The sequence below is a fragment of the Hyla sarda genome, chromosome 1, assembly GCF_029499605.1.
Source record: "Hyla sarda isolate aHylSar1 chromosome 1, aHylSar1.hap1, whole genome shotgun sequence".
Classification (NCBI taxonomy): domain Eukaryota; kingdom Metazoa; phylum Chordata; class Amphibia; order Anura; family Hylidae; genus Hyla; species Hyla sarda.
In genome coordinates this window covers 568,988,875-569,006,902 of record NC_079189.1, presented here as the reverse complement: position 1 = coordinate 569,006,902, position 18,028 = coordinate 568,988,875, and the positions used below count along the sequence as shown (strand labels likewise).

Below are 18,028 nucleotides of genomic sequence, written 5' to 3'. Positions count from 1 at the left end.
GTTCAGTCTTTAGTTGCTGTGTGTAGTGCTCAGTGTGAACTGCAGTGTGGAGCAGACACAGAAGGAGTGTGAGGTGAATCTAAGGAAAGCCTAAAACAAATCAACAAGCAAGCGACTGCACCATTCTGCAAGTGTTCCCCGCCCAGAAGGATTCCCTAATTCCTAATAGCAAACATAATACTTGGTGAGTCAATGGCCACATAGAGATAATTCATACCTTGGCAGTGTAGAGTAAATTCTACACTATCAGAACCCTACTCAGCTTGGGAGACCTCAGCATTAAGCTTAAAATTCCAAGCCCAATACTACAAGTCACATAAAGTCTACAGGACTCCCCAGGGTTACACTGCATCTTCTCCGCTCTAATCTGAGCTGTGAGGATTGGAACATCTACTCCTGTGTCAGAAAAGACAGTTATCCGTAACCTGGCATCGGAGTATTTATTTTCCCACGCTTGGCCCAGGAGAGGCTTTCCTATCCTCGGACTGTGTAGGTTAACGTTGCCCTGGCGTCACAAAGTGATACATTTCACCACCCCGAGCCACCATCTTGCACCACAGACAGTAACACTAGTGTGCCACCACAGGATCCTAGTAACAATCCAGAATACTGCACTCTGCTTTTCCTCCTGTAAATGCATGGATACATTGACAGCTGGATGTAACCATTTCTCTTGCCAATGGGGAATATATTTATATGGTATGACATGGTCCAACTAAAAAACAAGTCTGAAGAAAAGACAAGCTCATCTCTCAGTATATGGCAGGGCCAACTGCAAAGGTTGGAATTGGAGATAACTCTGATCCTAGCCTTTTATTATAATGGGGTAAATTCGACCATGGTATCTAAGCAGTCAAGGTGCCAAGTGGTCCACGTGTTATTTGGGGGTCCAATAAAAGTTCTCAGACCTGCCACATTAGTCCTCTCAGTGCACCTCTCCAGAAGCAGGATCTACTAGGACTGCAGTACAGCACAATCCAACTGTCATGTCTGGATAGGGAGCAGTGCAGATCTAAGCTCAACCCAAACCCCTGTTCATACCTACTTTGACAATCCACCCTAAATGACGGCACCCAACTGGGCGATGGTTCCTACACTGGATTCCCCAGGGATGACAGAGAATGCTGACAAAGATGCTTGGCAGGGATTAGAGGTGATGTTGGTCCTAGGACAGGCATGTATATGACAAAGTTTAAAAAACTAAGAAAATAGTGAATCTATTTGAAAAAAAGAACAATAACAAAAATCCCAAATAATATATTAACCACTTAAGGACCTAGGGCGTATGGATACGCCTTGACGTCCTGGTACTTAAGGACCCAGGGCGTATCCATACCGGGATGCCTGCTGATATCGTTCAGCAGGCATCCTGCGCAAATGCCCAGGGGGGTCATCAGCCCCCCCCCATGTCGGTGATCGCGGCAGATCGTTGGTGAATTCACACTAACGATCTGCTGCGATTCGGGTCATACGGGTCACGTGTGACCCGCTGACCCGAAGATACAAGGTGATCGGGGGTGTACAATACAATAAAATTGTAAATATATGGGGTTACAAATTTTGGGGGGCATTTTCTCCTATTACTCCTTGTAAAAATTTAAAATTTGGGGGAAAACTAGCGTTTTAGTGAAAAAAAAAATATTTACACATCCAACTTTAACGTAAAGTCGTCAAACACCTGTGGGGTGTTGAGGCTCACTGGACCCCTTGTTACATTCCTTGAGGGGTGTAGTTTCCAAAATAGTATGCCATGTGTTTTTTTTTTTTTTTTTGCTGTCCTGGCACCATTGGGGCTTCCTAAATGTGACATGCCCCCCAAAAACCATTTCAGAACAACTCACTCTCCAAAATCCCACTGTCGCTCCTTCCCTTCTGAGCCCTCTACTGCGCCCGCCGAACACTTGACATACACATGAGGTATTTCCTTCCTCGAGAGAAATTGGGTTACACATTTTAAGAAAATTTCTCTCTTTTTACCCCTTGTAAAAATGCAAAAACTGGGTCTACAAGAACATGCGAGTGTAAAAAAATGAAGATTTTGAATTTTCTCCTTCAACTTGCTGCTATTCCTGTGAAACACCTAAAGGGTTTACAAACCTTTTGAATGTCATTTTGAATACTTTGAGGGGTGCAGTTTTATAATGGTGTCATTTATGGGGTATTTCTAATAAGAAGGCCCCTCAAATCCACTTCAAAACCTGACTGGTCCCTGAAAAAATCCGATTTTGAAAATTTAGTGAAAAATTGGAAAATTGCTGCTGAACTTTGAAGCCCTCTGATGTCTTCAAAAAGTAAAAAGATGTCAACTTTATGATGCCAACATAAAGTAGACATATTGTATATGTGAATCAATATATAATTTATTTGGAATATTCATTTTCCTTATAAGCAGAGAGCTTCAAAGATTTTTTTCATCAAATTTTAGAATTTTTCATCAAGAAATGATACAAGTATCGACAAAATTTTACCGCTAACAAAGTAGAATATGTCACGAAAAAAAAATCTTGGAATCAGAATGAAAGGTAAAAGCATCCCAGAGTCATGAATGCTTGAAGTGACAGTGGTCAGATGTTAAAAAAATGGCCGGGTCCTTAAGGTATATTTGGGCTGGGTCCTTAAGGGGTTAAAGGGGTAGTCCAGTGAAAACTTTTTTTTTTTAAATCAACTGGTGCCAGAAAGTTAAAAAGATTTGTAAATGACTTCTATTAAAAAAATCTTAATCCTTCCTGTACTTATTAGCTGCTTAATACTACAGCGGAAATTCTTTTCTTTTTGAAACACAGAGCTGTCTGCTGAATCACGAGCACAGTGCTCTCTGCTGACATCTCTGTCCATTTTAGGAACTGTTCAGAACAGCATATGTTTGCTATGGGGATTTCCTTTTACGCTGGACAGTTCCTAAAATGGAAAGAGATGTCAGCAGAGAGCACTGTGCTCATGATGTCAGCAGAGAGCTCTGTGTTTCAAACGGAAAAGAATTTCCACAGTAGTATTCAACAGCTAATAAGTACAGGAAGGATTAAGATTTTTTAATAGAAGTCATTTACAAATTTGTTTAACTTTCTGGCACCAGTTGATTTAAAAAAAATGTTTTTCACCGGAACTACCCCTTTTATCCAAGAAAGTGAAGGTTCATTTAAAATAAATAAAAAATAAAACACAAAAAAATATAAAAAATGTGGTTAAAAAGTCATGTGTACAAAAAAATGGTACAGCTTACTTCACAAAGCAACCCCTTAAGAAAAGTAAAAAAAAAAAGGATGAAAGAAAAGTCTCCCCTAAAATTAGCTGCAGAGCTGTAAGGTTAAGGTGCCAAAAAGCAGATACAATATGGCAGAATTCTGTAATAGACCTTGAACTGGTTAGGTTCGGTCTAAACAAGTCATTTGTAGTTTGTATAGCAGACAATGCTGTGAGGAAGTAGCACACATAGTAATTTTCATTTATGAATTTTGTATCCTTAGGCTGTCTTTACTTTATGTTCATGCCCAGTTCCAGACGAACTGTGCCATGTTACAAAGGTTGAATAGGGACGCAATGTTCTAATAGAAGCCTGGCACCCGGGAAAATGTATGTACTGCCATGTATTGTGCTCAAGAGTGTCACTATGTCAACAGTAAAGAAAGCCTTGACACATTTTCCAAGGTACTGATGTAAATCTTTAATATCCTATAGAATTTCGTAAAGTAATTTAATTATGTTTATCTAACTTTGGCTTATTGATGCCGGTCCCGAATGAGGATTTAACCAATGGAGGTTGGGTATAAATGGGGGTAGATTCCTTTTTTAATAATAGAGGAACCAATGCAATCTTGTGTCTGTGAAAGGGAAACTCAACAATGCTTCAGAGGGGGGGCATGTTTAGTTGTACAAGGATGGGGTGGGTCGCTCAGATTGTGATATTCATTACCTCACCTTCAGGAGTAATCCATGGCCTAACCCCCCGGCAGAGAACATGCCATTAGACCAATGGAAGGACAAGGCTGCAAAAAGTAACTCCTTGAGTCTACTGTGAGCAGTGTATCTTCAGTCCACCGAAGAGTGCCACAGCCTTCACCACCAAGACCACAGGAAAACTCCACAAGCCTTTATTGGATCATATGCAGCGCGTTTTGAAGGCACTCGTCTTCTTCATCAGACAAGTACAATTAAACATTTATAATGCTTTTAAAATGTATTTATGCCTGATGAAGAAGTTGAGTGAGCCTTCAAAACGTGCTGCCTGTGATCCAATAAAGGTTTTATAGGAATCCTGTTTAGTTTTTCTGTGGTCTCAGTATCAGGGATTGTGGGACTGAAGAACCACTGCCCAGCAAGCTCAAAGTTTCGTCTTGGCATTGGTTTTAATTTTACTCAAAGTAGCTTGGCACCCCCAGACACACCTACCCACTGTCCAAAAAACTATTGTATAATTGTTAAATTACATCTCTAGGACCATCTTTATCTTCTGCCCCGTACTGATCAGCCACAGAGACTAGGATGTTTCCTCAGTGTGGACTTACCTCTTACTGACAGGATCTTCGGCGGGTTATTTCATATCAAACAAAAGTAGTGCGACACTCTCTAGTGGGCGACAAATTTAATTGCGTGTGACAGAAAAAAAAACCCGATCCGTGCGACAGATTAGTAAATCACATAGAAAAAAGTGGGGAAAAAAATACACAACAACCATGAGGGCCATTACGTGTATATATTGTAAAGGTGTATGTTGTTTGTATTATTGTTATGAAGGTGTTTATTATTATTATTGTAATGTTTTATATGTTTTTTTAATAAAAGATCTACAGGATATAACTCACGATCAGTATAGGATAAGTAATGTAATGTATGTACACAGTGACCTCACCAGCAGAATAGTGAGTACAGCTCTAGAGTATAATACAGGATATAACTCAGGATCAGTACAGGATAAGTAATGTAATGTATGTACACAGTGACCTCACCAGCAGAATAGTGAGTACAGCTCTGGAGTATAATACAGGATATAACTCAGGATCAGTACAGGATAAGTAATGTAATGTACACAGTGACATCACCAGCAGAATAGTGAGTACAGCTCTGGAGTATAATACAGGATATAACTCAAGATCAGTACAGGATAAGTAAAGTAATGTATGCACACAGTGACCTCACCAGCAGAATAGTGAGTACAGCTCCTGTACTTATCCTGTACTGATTTTATTTTTTTTCGAAAGGATAGTGGAGAAGATGTATTATCACAGGGGACCCCCGCGATCTCGGTGTAGTTCCCGACATTCTCTGCCAGGTGCTGCCTCCGAGACAGGGATGTCCCAAGTACAGGATATACTCCTGTACAGTACTTAGGGCCTGTCAAGTTGAGCCCCTCATTGTCCTAGGGGCTCTCCTGCAGCATCTCCCCCATAGTAGTAAGTCTAATATTTATAGTGTTGTAAATATAGTACATAATGTTATGTATAGGTATATAAAGTATAAAAAGGCCTTTAAGGACCTTTGGAGGTATCACCTGTTATGTTAACATGAGGTGTTATGCTACCCAGAGAGCACCAGTTTACCACCTGACCTGCAGCTTGTCCTATGGGCTTCTGGCTCAACCCCCCTTTAGAAGAGGGGGAGCCATTACAATCTCTCCCTTGAGCTCTTAGATCCTGAGGAACAGCAAAGCACAGACATCACAGATCCTGTGTCCAGTACACCTGGTGGCTATAAAGCCTGCACACCAGCCACATTGTCAGTAAGTCACCTCATCTATGTCTGCTGTCTCTACCAAAGTCAAGTCACTAGTCAAGTCCATTATAGTCAGAATGGATGTATTGAAGTCTGACCCAAAAGTACTGCTAGTCCCAGCATGCTGCAAGGCCTAGCTGTAAAGACTTTAACAACTGTCTAACCTCAGTAAAGCTACCGTTAACCCTTACCTGGTCCTGGACTATTATTGCCCTGCCTAACCTTGGGATAGGGGTGCTACCGTTCGGGTGGTTACCGGAAAAATCACTTTGTCATCACAAACATTAGGGATTAATAACACTTTGCCCCTGGGCTATACCAATTTGCCCCATCCACCAACACCCCTCACACCCCGTGGTCACTCCACAACTTTGACGTCACCACACATGTCTATAAAGAATGGATCTGATTATTTGCTATGGGCAACAAGGTCTATAGGTTTTTTATATATAGATAAAGTATATACAGATTCTTCAGCTCACCTGAATAGTGTGCAGCTTTCCTCTCTCAATGGAAGCCAAAAAAAGGGTATCTGGGCCAGCCCACATGGTCCATAAAACCTCTTGCATCATAAAAACGGGCTATCGCGTTTCAGACATACAGGTTTGCCTGACTACTACCAAATGATACCCCTCTTTATATAGACAGTTCAACACCTTTACAGGAAGAGGTGGAGCTATACGTTGTGACATCGACTCAGATGCAAATTAGCCAGAGATCATCACACTTAACCATTTATGCAAATAATAAGACAAAAGTAACAGCATGATTAATAATGCAGAAACATTCCTGTTGGTCATGTACTGTCCTGCTGGTAAATCCATAAAGTTTCCCTTTTTGCGCAAAGTCTGTATTCGATCTCAACCCAGCCTCCGGGTTTTAACCCTTTCAATTCCTATTGTGAGCAATCTATATACAGTATATAAAACTCAATGGGGGAGATTTATCAAAACCTGTCGAGAATAAAAGTTGCCCCATTGCCCACAGCAACCAATCAGATCGCTTCTTTCATTTTGCAGAGACCTTGTTAAAAATGAAAAAAGCGATCTGATTGGTTGTTATGGGCAAGTGGGCACTTTTTCTCTGGACAGGTCTAGATAATTCTCCCCCAATGAATTTGTTCCAGCATCACTTCCAAATGGCTAAAAATTTTAACATGAAACTTGGTACACGTTACTTATATGTCAACTACAAACATAGGATAGGTGATTTAACCCTTACCCACCCCCATTTGCAGGGTCGGGGGTTTTTCGTTTAAAGTCCAATGCAAATCTATGTGAAATGCATCTTCCAGCATAACTTTTGTACGAATGGAGATATTTTGCTAATACTTGATCACATGTTACTTAAATGTCAAATAAAAATATATAATAGTCAAATTAACCCTAACCTACCCCCATATGTGAAGGATGGGTTTTTTGTTTCAAGTCCCATGCAAGTATATGGAACTTCTGGTACCTTACACGCCAAACTCCGCTCCGCATCTTCTAGTGAATGCGTCAGTCTGACTGGCAAGCCACACCCCTTCCCGCATACCATGTCCCACCCGTTAAGCCACACCCCTTTTATTTTCAGTTTAAAATATCTTCAGCACAACCCAGCCCCATATGGGGTCGGGACATGAGGTAGAGAAGAGCGAACTTACAGTAAATTCAATTCATCACGAACTTCTCGGCTCGGCGGTCGCTGACTTTTCCTGCATAAATTAGTTCAGCTTTCCGGTGCTCCCGTGGGCTGGAAAAGGTGGATACAGTCCTAGGAGACTCTTTCCTAGGACTGTATCCACCTTTTCCAGCCCACCAGAGCACCGGAAAGCTGAACTAATTTATGCAGGAAAAGTCAGCAACCGCCGAGAAGTTCGTGATGAATCGAATTTACTGTAAGTTCGCTCATCTCTAATAGGAGGTCAGAATATGAGAAGGGATTTGGGGGGTCGGGATTGCGGCTTATAAAATCATACATCAGATAGGTTTTGGGGTTTATTGCATTGGTCTCCAAACTGTGGCCATCCAGATGTTGCAAAACTATAGCTACAACCACAGTTTTGTAACAACTGGAGGGCCACAGTTTGGAGACCACTGGGTAACCGTATAAATTATTTTAGAATGTGGTTCAGCGTAATTTACATACCTCTACTTTGAGCATTGAATTTTTACTGGATTTGTCCCATATTATAACTGAGATAGAGGTGGAGGAACAGTATTTACTATATACCTGATCCTATAGAAAAAGCAGCAGTATACAGAAAGAACTGGAGGGCAGGTATATCATTACTATATATATCCTGATCCCATAGAGATAACAGCAGCATTATACAAATAGGACTGGAGGAGATGTGTATAACTACTATATATCCTGATCCCATAGAGAAGTGGTCTTCAACCTGCGGACCTCCAGATGTTGCAAAACTACAACTCCCAGCATGCCCGGACAGCCGTTGGCTGTCCGGGCATGCTGGGAATTGTAGTTTTGCAACATCTGGAGGTCTGCAGGTTGGAAACCACTGCCATAGAGATACCAACAGCAGTATACAGATAGAACTGGAGGGCAGGTATATAATTACTATATATCCTGATCCCATAGAGAGAACAGCAGCATTATACAAATAGGACTGGAGGAGATGTGTATAACTACTATATATCCTGATCCCATAGAGCAGTGGTCTTCAACCTGCGGACCTCCAGATGTTGCAAAACTACAACTCCCAGCATGCCCGGACAGCCGTTGGCTGTCCGGGCATGCTGGGAATTGTAGTTTTGCAACATCTGGAGGTCCGCAGGTTGGAGAGCACTGCCATAGAGATACCAACAGCAGTATACAGATAGAGCTGGAGGGGTCTGCGTGCAATGTAATGATGTTATAATGTCATCCTGTAGTTTACTGGAAGTCACTCTTCCAGTACTGGCATCCTGTGACTCACTTTTAGCCATGTAACCTTGTGAGTGTCAGACTGGTTATTAAAGTAATGAAACAAATGGATGTAGCTGTGAATTTACTACGCAATTCTAGGGATTTACCTGCTAGATAGTACACAACCATTTGTTTTATACCTTTATCATTTTTCTTTCCATATACTGTTTTTATGTGTGTAGATCTCTGGCTAATGTGCATCTATATTTGATGTCACAACTAGAGATGAGCGAACTTACAGTAAAGTCGATTCGTCACTAACTTCTCGGCTCGGCAGTTGATGACTTATCCTGCATAAATTAGTTCAGCTTTCAGGTGCTACGGTGGGCTGGAAAAGGTGGATAAAGTCCTAGGAAAGTGTCTTCTAGGACTGTATCCACCTTTTCCAGCCCACCGGAGCACCTGAAAGCTGAACTAATTTACGCAGGAAAATTCATCAACTGCCGAGCCGAGAAGTTCGTGACGAATGGAATTTACTGTAAGTTCGCTCATCTCTAGTCACGACGTATAGCTTCACCTCCTTCTGCAAAGGTGTTGGGATGTAGGTATAACAAGAGCTATAGCTAGGAGTAAGGACCTCTGCAGGTCTGAAACGCGTCAGTCCTGTTTTTGATGAGTTTCTCCTTTTTATACCTTCTCTTTATGCCAGAGATGTTATAATACAGCAGAAAAGTATAAATAAAGTTTATTTAACTTATATGCAAAATGACACACACTTAATTAATGTCATTAATTTATTAGGTGTCACTGAGTGCTACTGTCATTAGCACAGTGACTACGGCTTGTTCCCGAAGTATTGCAAAATAACATAGACAATATAGTAAAAGCCAGTTGTCACCAAGTGGTTACAGGAATGACCTCCACCACCCGACATTTATTCAAAGGACATTCCTGTTGGTCGTGTACTGTCTTGCTGGTAAATCCATAGCGTTTCCCTGTTGCGCAAAGTCTGTATTCGATCTCAACCCAGCCTCTGGGTTTTAACCCTTTCAATTCCTATTGAGATCAATAGATTTTATAAACCACAATTGTAGTATTGTGGCTTATAAAGTCATACACTGTACATCAGATGGGTTTGGGGGTCTGTAGCATTGGTCTCCAAACTGTGGCCATCCAGATTTTCCTCCAGAGCCCCGGAAGAAGTCCTTTGACGAAACGTCGGGTGGTGGAGGTCTTTACTATAGCCACTTGGTAAATACTGGCTTTTACTATATTGCCTAGGTTACTTTGCAATACTTAGGGTACTACCATAGTCACCATGTACTGATGACAGTAGCACTGAGTGACACCTAATACATACTTATCTTATTGTATGCATAACATTAATGGTAGTTTAAATGTACTTCCTTACACTTTGGCATATTTTATTTCTATTCATTGCTTTGACCTTCACTTGTTCTCTGTTTCCTTCTTGGTTTTCCCTGTAGTATGGGTTTCCTTAAAGGGGTACTCCCCTGGAAAACTTTTTTTTTTTTTTATAATCAAATGGCGCCAGAAAGTTAAACAGATTTGTAAATTACTGCTATTAAAAAGAATCTTAATTCTTCCAGTATTTATCAGCTGCTATATGCTCCAGAGGAAGTTCTTTTCTTTTTGAATTTCCTTTCTGTCTGACCATAGTGTTCTCTGCTGACACCTCTGTCCATTTTTGGAACTGTCAGGAGTAGGATAGGTTTGCTATGGGGATTTGCTCCTACTCTGGACACTTCCTAAAATGGACAGAGGTGTCAGCAGAGAGCACTGTGGTCAGACAGGAAGGAAATAAAAAAAAAAAAAAACTTCCTCTGTAGCATACAGAAGCTGATAAGTACTGGATGGATTGAGATTTTTAAATAGAAGTAATTTACAAATCTGTTTAACTTTCTGGCACCATTTGATAAAAGAAAATGTTTCCAGGGGAGTATCCCTCATTGCTTCCCCTTTTTACAATGTTTTTAAGTGTATGTAATTTTGCATATTTGTTAAATAAAGTTCTATTTTGATTGATCTATACATGCTTTTTCACTGTATTGTATCTAATATTGTTTGCGTATGATCCTACGTCACTGGCAGCTTCTTTGTATTCACATTGCCAGAGATGTTGCCATATAAGGGGTAAGCAACTGGCCAGCGTTTGGAACTAAATGTTCCAAACGCTGTTTTCAAGCTGCGGGGGTCGACCACGTCCCAAGGCCACGCCCCCCCCAATGCAAGTCTATGGGAGGAGGCGTGACGACAGTCACGCCCCCTCCCATAGACTTGCATTGAGGGGGCGTAGCCGTGATGTCACGAGGGACGTGGCCGACTCCTGCAGCACGAAAACAGCGTTAGAAACATTTCGCTCCGAACGCTGGCCAGTGGAGTACCCTTTAAAGTTGTTGGATTTTTAAAATGTTTTGAATTCGTTCCCCTCATTTTTTACTGCCTGAGGGTTTGAGGACATAATACGTCTCTGTCTGCGGGTTTGGCACAAGCCTAAACGGCCATAAATTTGGCGAGTGCTTGATCACGCCCCCTTTGACCAACACCATGTGCCTTTCCGCAAAGCCACACCCATTCGGCAAACGCACTGAAAAAAGAAATTTGCCCTTTTTCGTAGATTTTTCCCATGCAGAGAATGATAACGTTCCTTACCCCCAAAAGTAGAAAAAAACATGCGCTCCGTAACAGTGAGTGAATGGAGGTTGGCAACCACAGGCGTTACAAACGGTGAATTCATGTTCCTAGGCAAAGGATAACATCAAGTCACTTTTATGGGGTTTTGTTTTTTGTGTTTTTTTTACTGCCTGAGGGTTTGATTACCTTGAATTCTCTTGCTACAAATTGTGCTCTGAATAGAACGTACAGAGGAAAGGAAACTTTGGTGCCATTGTTCTGTGTTTGCGAAGAATGAAGATGTTGCACCAGTCCGGACCTCAACGGGGTGAACGTGGTAATCGGTGCCATGTTTGGAATGACAGCCGTGTTCATATAGAATTTAGGTTATTGTGATGCTAACTAGTGGATTGTGTTGGGTATAATGACATAAAAGCAACAAAGCAAAAAAAATACCACCCGCAGCAGATGAAGAATCTTCTTGGCAGGATTCCAGAGAGACACATAATATAGGTGCACGATACAGGAGCCTTATTGTCGTTTGGTTTGCATAGTGTCTTATATGTATTCTGTTCATTATATACTGCATACATTGTATATATAGTTTGGTTTGTATAGTGTGTTATATGTAGTCTGTTCATTATATACTGCATACATTGTATATATAGTTTGGTTTGCATAGTGTCTTATATGTATTCTGTTCATTATATACTGCATACATTGTATATATAGTTTGGTTTGTATAGTGTGTTATATGTATTCTGTTCATTATATACTGCATACATTGTATATATAGTTTGGTTTGTATAGTGTGTTATATGTAGTCTGTTCATTATATACTGTTGTAGTTTATGTACTGCATACATTGTATATATAGTTTGGTTTGTATAGTGTGTTATATGTAGTCTGTTCATTATATACTGTTGTAGTTTATGTACTGCATACATTGTATATATAGTTTGGTTTGTATAGTGTGTTATATGTATTCTGTTCATTATATACTGTTGTAGTTTATGTACTGCATACATTGTATATATAGTTTGGTTTGTATAGTGTGTTATATGTATTCTGTTCATTATATACTGTTGTAGTTTATGTACTGCATACATTGTATATATAGTTTGGTTTGTATAGTGTGTTATATGTATTATGTTCTTGTGTATACTGTTGTAGTTTACATACTGCATACATTGTATATATAGTTTGGTTTGTATAGTGTGTTATATGTAGTCTGTTCATTATATACTGCATACATTGTATATATAGTTTGGTTTGTATAGTGTGTTATATGTAGTCTGTTCCTTATATACTGTTGTAGTTTATGTACTGCATACATTGTATATATAGTTTGGTTTGTATAGTGTGTTATATGTATTATGTTCTTGTGTATACTGTTGTAGTTTACATACTGCATACATTGTATATATAGTTTGGTTTGTATAGTGTGTTATATGTAGTCTGTTCATTATATACTGCATACATTGTATATATAGTTTGGTTTGTATAGTGTGTTATATGTAGTCTGTTCCTTATATACTGTTGTAGTTTATGTACTGCATACATTGTATATATAGTTTGGTTTGTATAGTGTGTTATATGTATTCTGTTCATTATATACTGTTGTAGTCTATGTACTGCATACATTGTATATATAGTTTGGTTTGTATAGTGTGTTATATGTATCCTGTTCATTATATACTCTTGTAGTCTATGTACTGCATACATTGTGTATACAGTTTGGTTTGTATAGTGTGTTATATGTATTCTGTTCATTATATACTCTTGTAGTCTATGTAGTCTTGCGTTTAGTGTTATGTTGGGTGGCGGGCTAAAGGGCTGGTTCAAAAGACATCTGTCTAGACAGTTCCTGACATGAACAGAGGTGTCAGCAGAGAGCACTGTGGTCAGGCAGAAAGGACATTCATTCAAAAAGAAAATAAACTTCCTCTGGAGCATACAGCAGCTGATAAGTAATGGAAGGATTAAGATTTTTTAATAGAATTAATTTACAAATCTGTTTAACTTTCTGTCATCAGCTGAATTAATTTTTTTCCAGTGGAGTACCCCTTTAAAGGGAACCAAAAGAGGGGTTATATTGTCCCACAAAATGTATGGGGCTATTTTACTCTTATATGTTAGAAGGGCTCTAGGACCCTGATACAACTGCGCCCCCTATAGGAACAGTCATGTGATATCCCTACACAGATACAAGCAGCGTCCCTGTATACAGCATCAAAGCCATATTGAACACATTTGTCCTGAAATGCTTTTCCTCTCTGGCCGCAGCCAGAAGCTAGTAAACCTGCCAATGGATGTATTGTTAGTCTGCGGGAAGGAAGCCAGGCGCGCGCCTGCCAAGACTTTTAAATGGTTTCCAGGGAGATACGTTGCTGAGCTGGTGTATCTAAGCCCCTCATGTGCAGTGATGTCTGCAGAATTGGTGTATCTAAGCTTATATGTGTGATACTGTTGGCTCAGTCAGTGTATCTAAGCTGCTATGTGTGATACTGTCTGCTAACCTGGTGTATCTTAACATTTCAAGTGTAATATTAACTGAAAGGGTGTATAGTATCTGAGCCTATTGTGGTAGCGGGGAGTGTGGTGCAGGACAGATGTTGTTACCCTAGGGGCAGATGGCATTAACCCTTTGTAATCGTGATGCCAGGGCATGGTTTAGCCTATAACCACCCGAAGGTATACCGTTGGATCCTGGGCTAGGCACGGGGGCAATAAAGACTCCGACGCCAAGTTACGGACAGCGGTAACTTTACTGAGGGTAGACAGTTGGTAAAGTCTATACAGTTCAGCCAGGGCCCAAGGAGGTGACCAGTGACGCAGAGACATTAAAAGGGGTACTCCGGTGGAAAACTATTATTTTAAAAATGAACTTGTGCCAGAAAGTTTTACAGATTTGTACATGACTTCTATTAAAAAATCTTTATTCTTCCATTACTTATTAGCAGCTGTATGCTACAGAGGAAATTCTTTGCTTTTTGAATTTCTTTTTTGTCTTGTCCACAGTGCTCTCTGCTGACACCTCTGTCCGTGTCAGGAACTGTCCAAAGCAAAAAAGTTTACTATTAGGATTTTCTCCTGCTCTGGACAGTTCCTGATACGGGCATCAGGCGTCAGCAGAGAGCACTGTGGACAACACAAAAAAGAAATTCAAAAAGCAAAGAATTCCTCTGTAGCATACAGCTGCTAAAAAATCCTGGAAGGATAAAGATTTTTTTATAGAAGTCATTTAGAAATCTGTTTAACTTTCTGGCACCAGTTGATTTAATAAAAAATAAATAAATAAAAAAGGGGTTTACTGGGACTTGTAGTCACTCTTGGGATCACCTGGTCACTGGTACCTCCTGGGTAACAATCACATGACATATCACATGGTATAACTCTTAAAGCAACATTACATAATGTTTATAACACTTTACATGGTAAAACATATTTACAATGGGGAAACAAGTGCAGGGGCCTTGGGGACACTGAAGGAGGCTGCCTGACAGGACAGTAGTAGCACATAACATCTCCTGTACTGGGCCACCACACTATCATGTCTATGGGAATCACAGGGCAATACATTCAATATCATGTAATGTTACTGATTCATATCCTACAATCCTTTAAAGAGATAGTGGGGAGAATTAGCAAAACCCTTTGTGAAGGAAGATTTGTACAGTTGCCCATAGCAACCAATCAGATCGTTTGGTGCACTAGTGTATCTAAGCTTATCATATATGATACTGTCCTGCTGCATTAGTGTATCTAAGCTTATCATATATGATACAGTCCTGCTGCACTAGTGTATCTAAGCTTATATATGATACCGTCCTGCTGCACTAGTGTATCTAAGCTTATCATGTATGATACTGTCCTGCTACACTAGTGTATCTAAGCTTATTATTGTGATTCTGTGCTGCTGCACTAGAGTATCTAAGCTTATCATATATTATCCTGTCCTGCTGCACTCGTATATAAGATTTTTATTCTGATACTGAGCAGGTGTATCACATACTGTCCTGTGATACCGTCTTGTTGTAGTATGGTATCTAAACTTATTATTGTGATACTGTCCTGCTGAGAAGGTGTATCAAATACATATGCTACACCTCCTGCTGCACTAGTGTATCCAAGCTTATGTGATGCTGTCCTGCTGCACTAGTGTTTCTAAGCTTATATTAGATACTGTCCTGGTGCAAGTGTATCTAAGTTTACCATTGTGATACTGTCCAGATGAGCAAGTATATCACATGCAATATTGTCCTGCTGCTCTAGTGTATCTAAACTCATCATTGCAATAATGCCCTGATGAGCAGGTATATCACTTGTGATACTGTCCTGTTGCACTAGTGTATCTAAGCTTATCATTGTGATACTGTCCAGCTGAGCAAGTGCATTACATGTAATACTGTCCTGCTGCACTAGTGTATCTAAGCTTATTACAATAATGCCCTGAGGAGCAGGTATATCACTTGGGATACTGACCTGCTGCACTAGTGTATCCTAGCTTATCATATGTGATACTGTCCTGTTGCACTAGTGTATCTAAGCTTATCATTGTGATACTGTCCAGCTGAGCAAGTGCATTACATGTAATACTGTCCTGCTGCACTAGTGTATCTAAGCTTATTACAATAATGCCCTGAGGAGCAGGTATATCACTTGGGATACTGACCTGCTGCACTAGTGTATCCTAGCTTATCACTTGTGATACTGTCCTGTTGCACTAGTGTATCTAAGCTTATCATTGTGATACTGTCCAGCTGAGCAAGTGCATTACATGTAATACTGTCCTGCTGCACTAGTGTATCTAAGCTTATTACAATAATGCCCTGAGGAGCAGGTATATCACTTGGGATACTGACCTGCTGCACTAGTGTATCCTAGCTTATCATATGTGATACTGTCCTGTTGCACTAGTGTATCTAAGCTTATCATTGTGATACTGTCCAGCTGAGCAAGTGCATTACATGTAATACTGTCCTGCTGCACTAGTGTATCTAAGCTTATTACAATAATGCCCTGAGGAGCAGGTATATCACTTGGGATACTGACCTGCTGCACTAGTGTATCCTAGCTTATCATATGTGATTCTGTTCTGCTGCACTAGTGTATCTAAGCTTATTATTGTGATACTGTCCAGCTGAGCAAGTGTATCACATGTAATACTGTCCTGCTGCACTAGTGTATCTAAGCTTATTACAATAATGCCCTGAGGAGCAGGTATATCACTTGGGATACTGACCTGCTGCACTAGTGTATCCTAGCTTATCACTTGTGATACTGTCCTGTTGCACTAGTGTATCTAAGCTTATCATTGTGATACTGTCCAGCTGAGCAAGTGCATTACATGTAATACTGTCCTGCTGCACTAGTGTATCTAAGCTTATTACAATAATGCCCTGAGGAGCAGGTATATCACTTGGGATACTGACCTGCTGCACTAGTGTATCCTAGCTTATCATATGTGATTCTGTTCTGCTGCACTAGTGTATCTAAGCTTATTATTGTAATACTGTCCAGCTGAGCAAGTGTATCACATGTAATACTGTCCTGCTGCACTAGTGTGTCTAAGCTCATCATTGTGATACTGTTTAGCTGCACTAGTAGATAAGCTTATCATATTTGATAATGTCCTTCAGCACTACTGTATCTAAGATTATCATTGTGATACTGTCCAGCTGAGCAAGTGTATCACATGTAAAACTGTCCTGCTGTCCTAGTGTATCTAAGCTTATCCTTGTGATACTGTCCTGCTGCATTACTGTATCTAAGCTTATCACATGTGATACTGTCCCGCTGCACTAGTGTATCTAAGCCTACCATACATAATTTTGTCGCGATGATCTACAGTAACTATAGGTATCATTGCCATGCTATTTGCAGAGTTGGGGGCAACTAATCCCACGTTATCTGATACTGTCTGCTTAACCTGTATATATATATATATAATGCTACACTGACTTCTGAGTCGGTGTATCTAATCCTATGACGTGTGATACTATGTGCGATACTTATCCTGTAATGTGTGATATTATCCAGATAAGCCCTTATTTTTGGTTCCCCAGGTGCTTGTATTACTATTGCATTAAATCTCATAGTTAACAATGGAATCTACGCTGGAGCCGCTGCCAGCACTTCCATTTGGCTGCCTGACATGGACCACATGTCACTTGGTGTAATATGAATTCTAAATCTCCCTATTATAACAAATCCCAATGCAGATTGTTTCTGCAACTAGGAACTGCAGGGAACTACAACCCGCTGCATCGCTGGTGCTGGGGCATGCTGAGAGTTGTGGTTGTTTTTTTTTTTTTTTAGTTTTTTTGCAGCAGTAATTCCTATAGTAATTGCAAATGAATCAACCTGTAAACTACATTGATGCTATAATAAGTCACCTCCTTATAATAGTCATATATATATATATATATATATATATATATATATATATATATATATAGATGATAGATAGATATAAAACCCTTACCTGGTGCAGTCCCTGAGCTGGGGACTTCTGACTTCTCATGGGTTCTGGATTTCTACTACAGTCCATAGAGTCCTTTATATGCGAGTATAAGAGTTCCCTGTCCCGCCCATTACTGGGGTCTGCTGGTGAAAAAATGTCAGAAGCTCCTACCTCCAATCTAGGGCTTGGGCCCCTGCCAGAAACCTTTCCGTCTTGTAATATCAATGTATTATTGTTACCCAGGAGTCATTAATGGGAAAAAGAGCCAAAAATAATTCTATATTTTAACAGAGCAGTGTTTTCCAAAAAGTGCGCCTCCAGCTGTTGCAAAACTACAACTCCCAGCATGCCCGGACAGCCGAAGGCTGTCCG

General features: G+C 40.2%; 1 protein-coding gene across 8 annotated transcripts in view; it reads right to left on the bottom strand.

Moving 5' to 3' along the window:
* The window catches only part of SLC14A1 (solute carrier family 14 member 1 (Kidd blood group)), a 239,188-nt gene that overhangs the window by 35,201 nt on the left and 185,959 nt on the right, over positions 1 to 18,028 (bottom strand). The window contains exon 1 of one of the 8 annotated variants that reach the window (XM_056543138.1): positions 17,678 to 17,769. The exons of the other annotated variants lie outside the window; for them this stretch is intronic. Within the exon in view, the coding sequence (XP_056399113.1) occupies positions 17,678 to 17,743 (66 nt within the window). The 5' untranslated portion in view covers positions 17,744 to 17,769. Of the gene's footprint in view, positions 1 to 17,677; positions 17,770 to 18,028 lie in introns of those variants that run through there. 8 annotated transcript variants of the gene reach the window in all.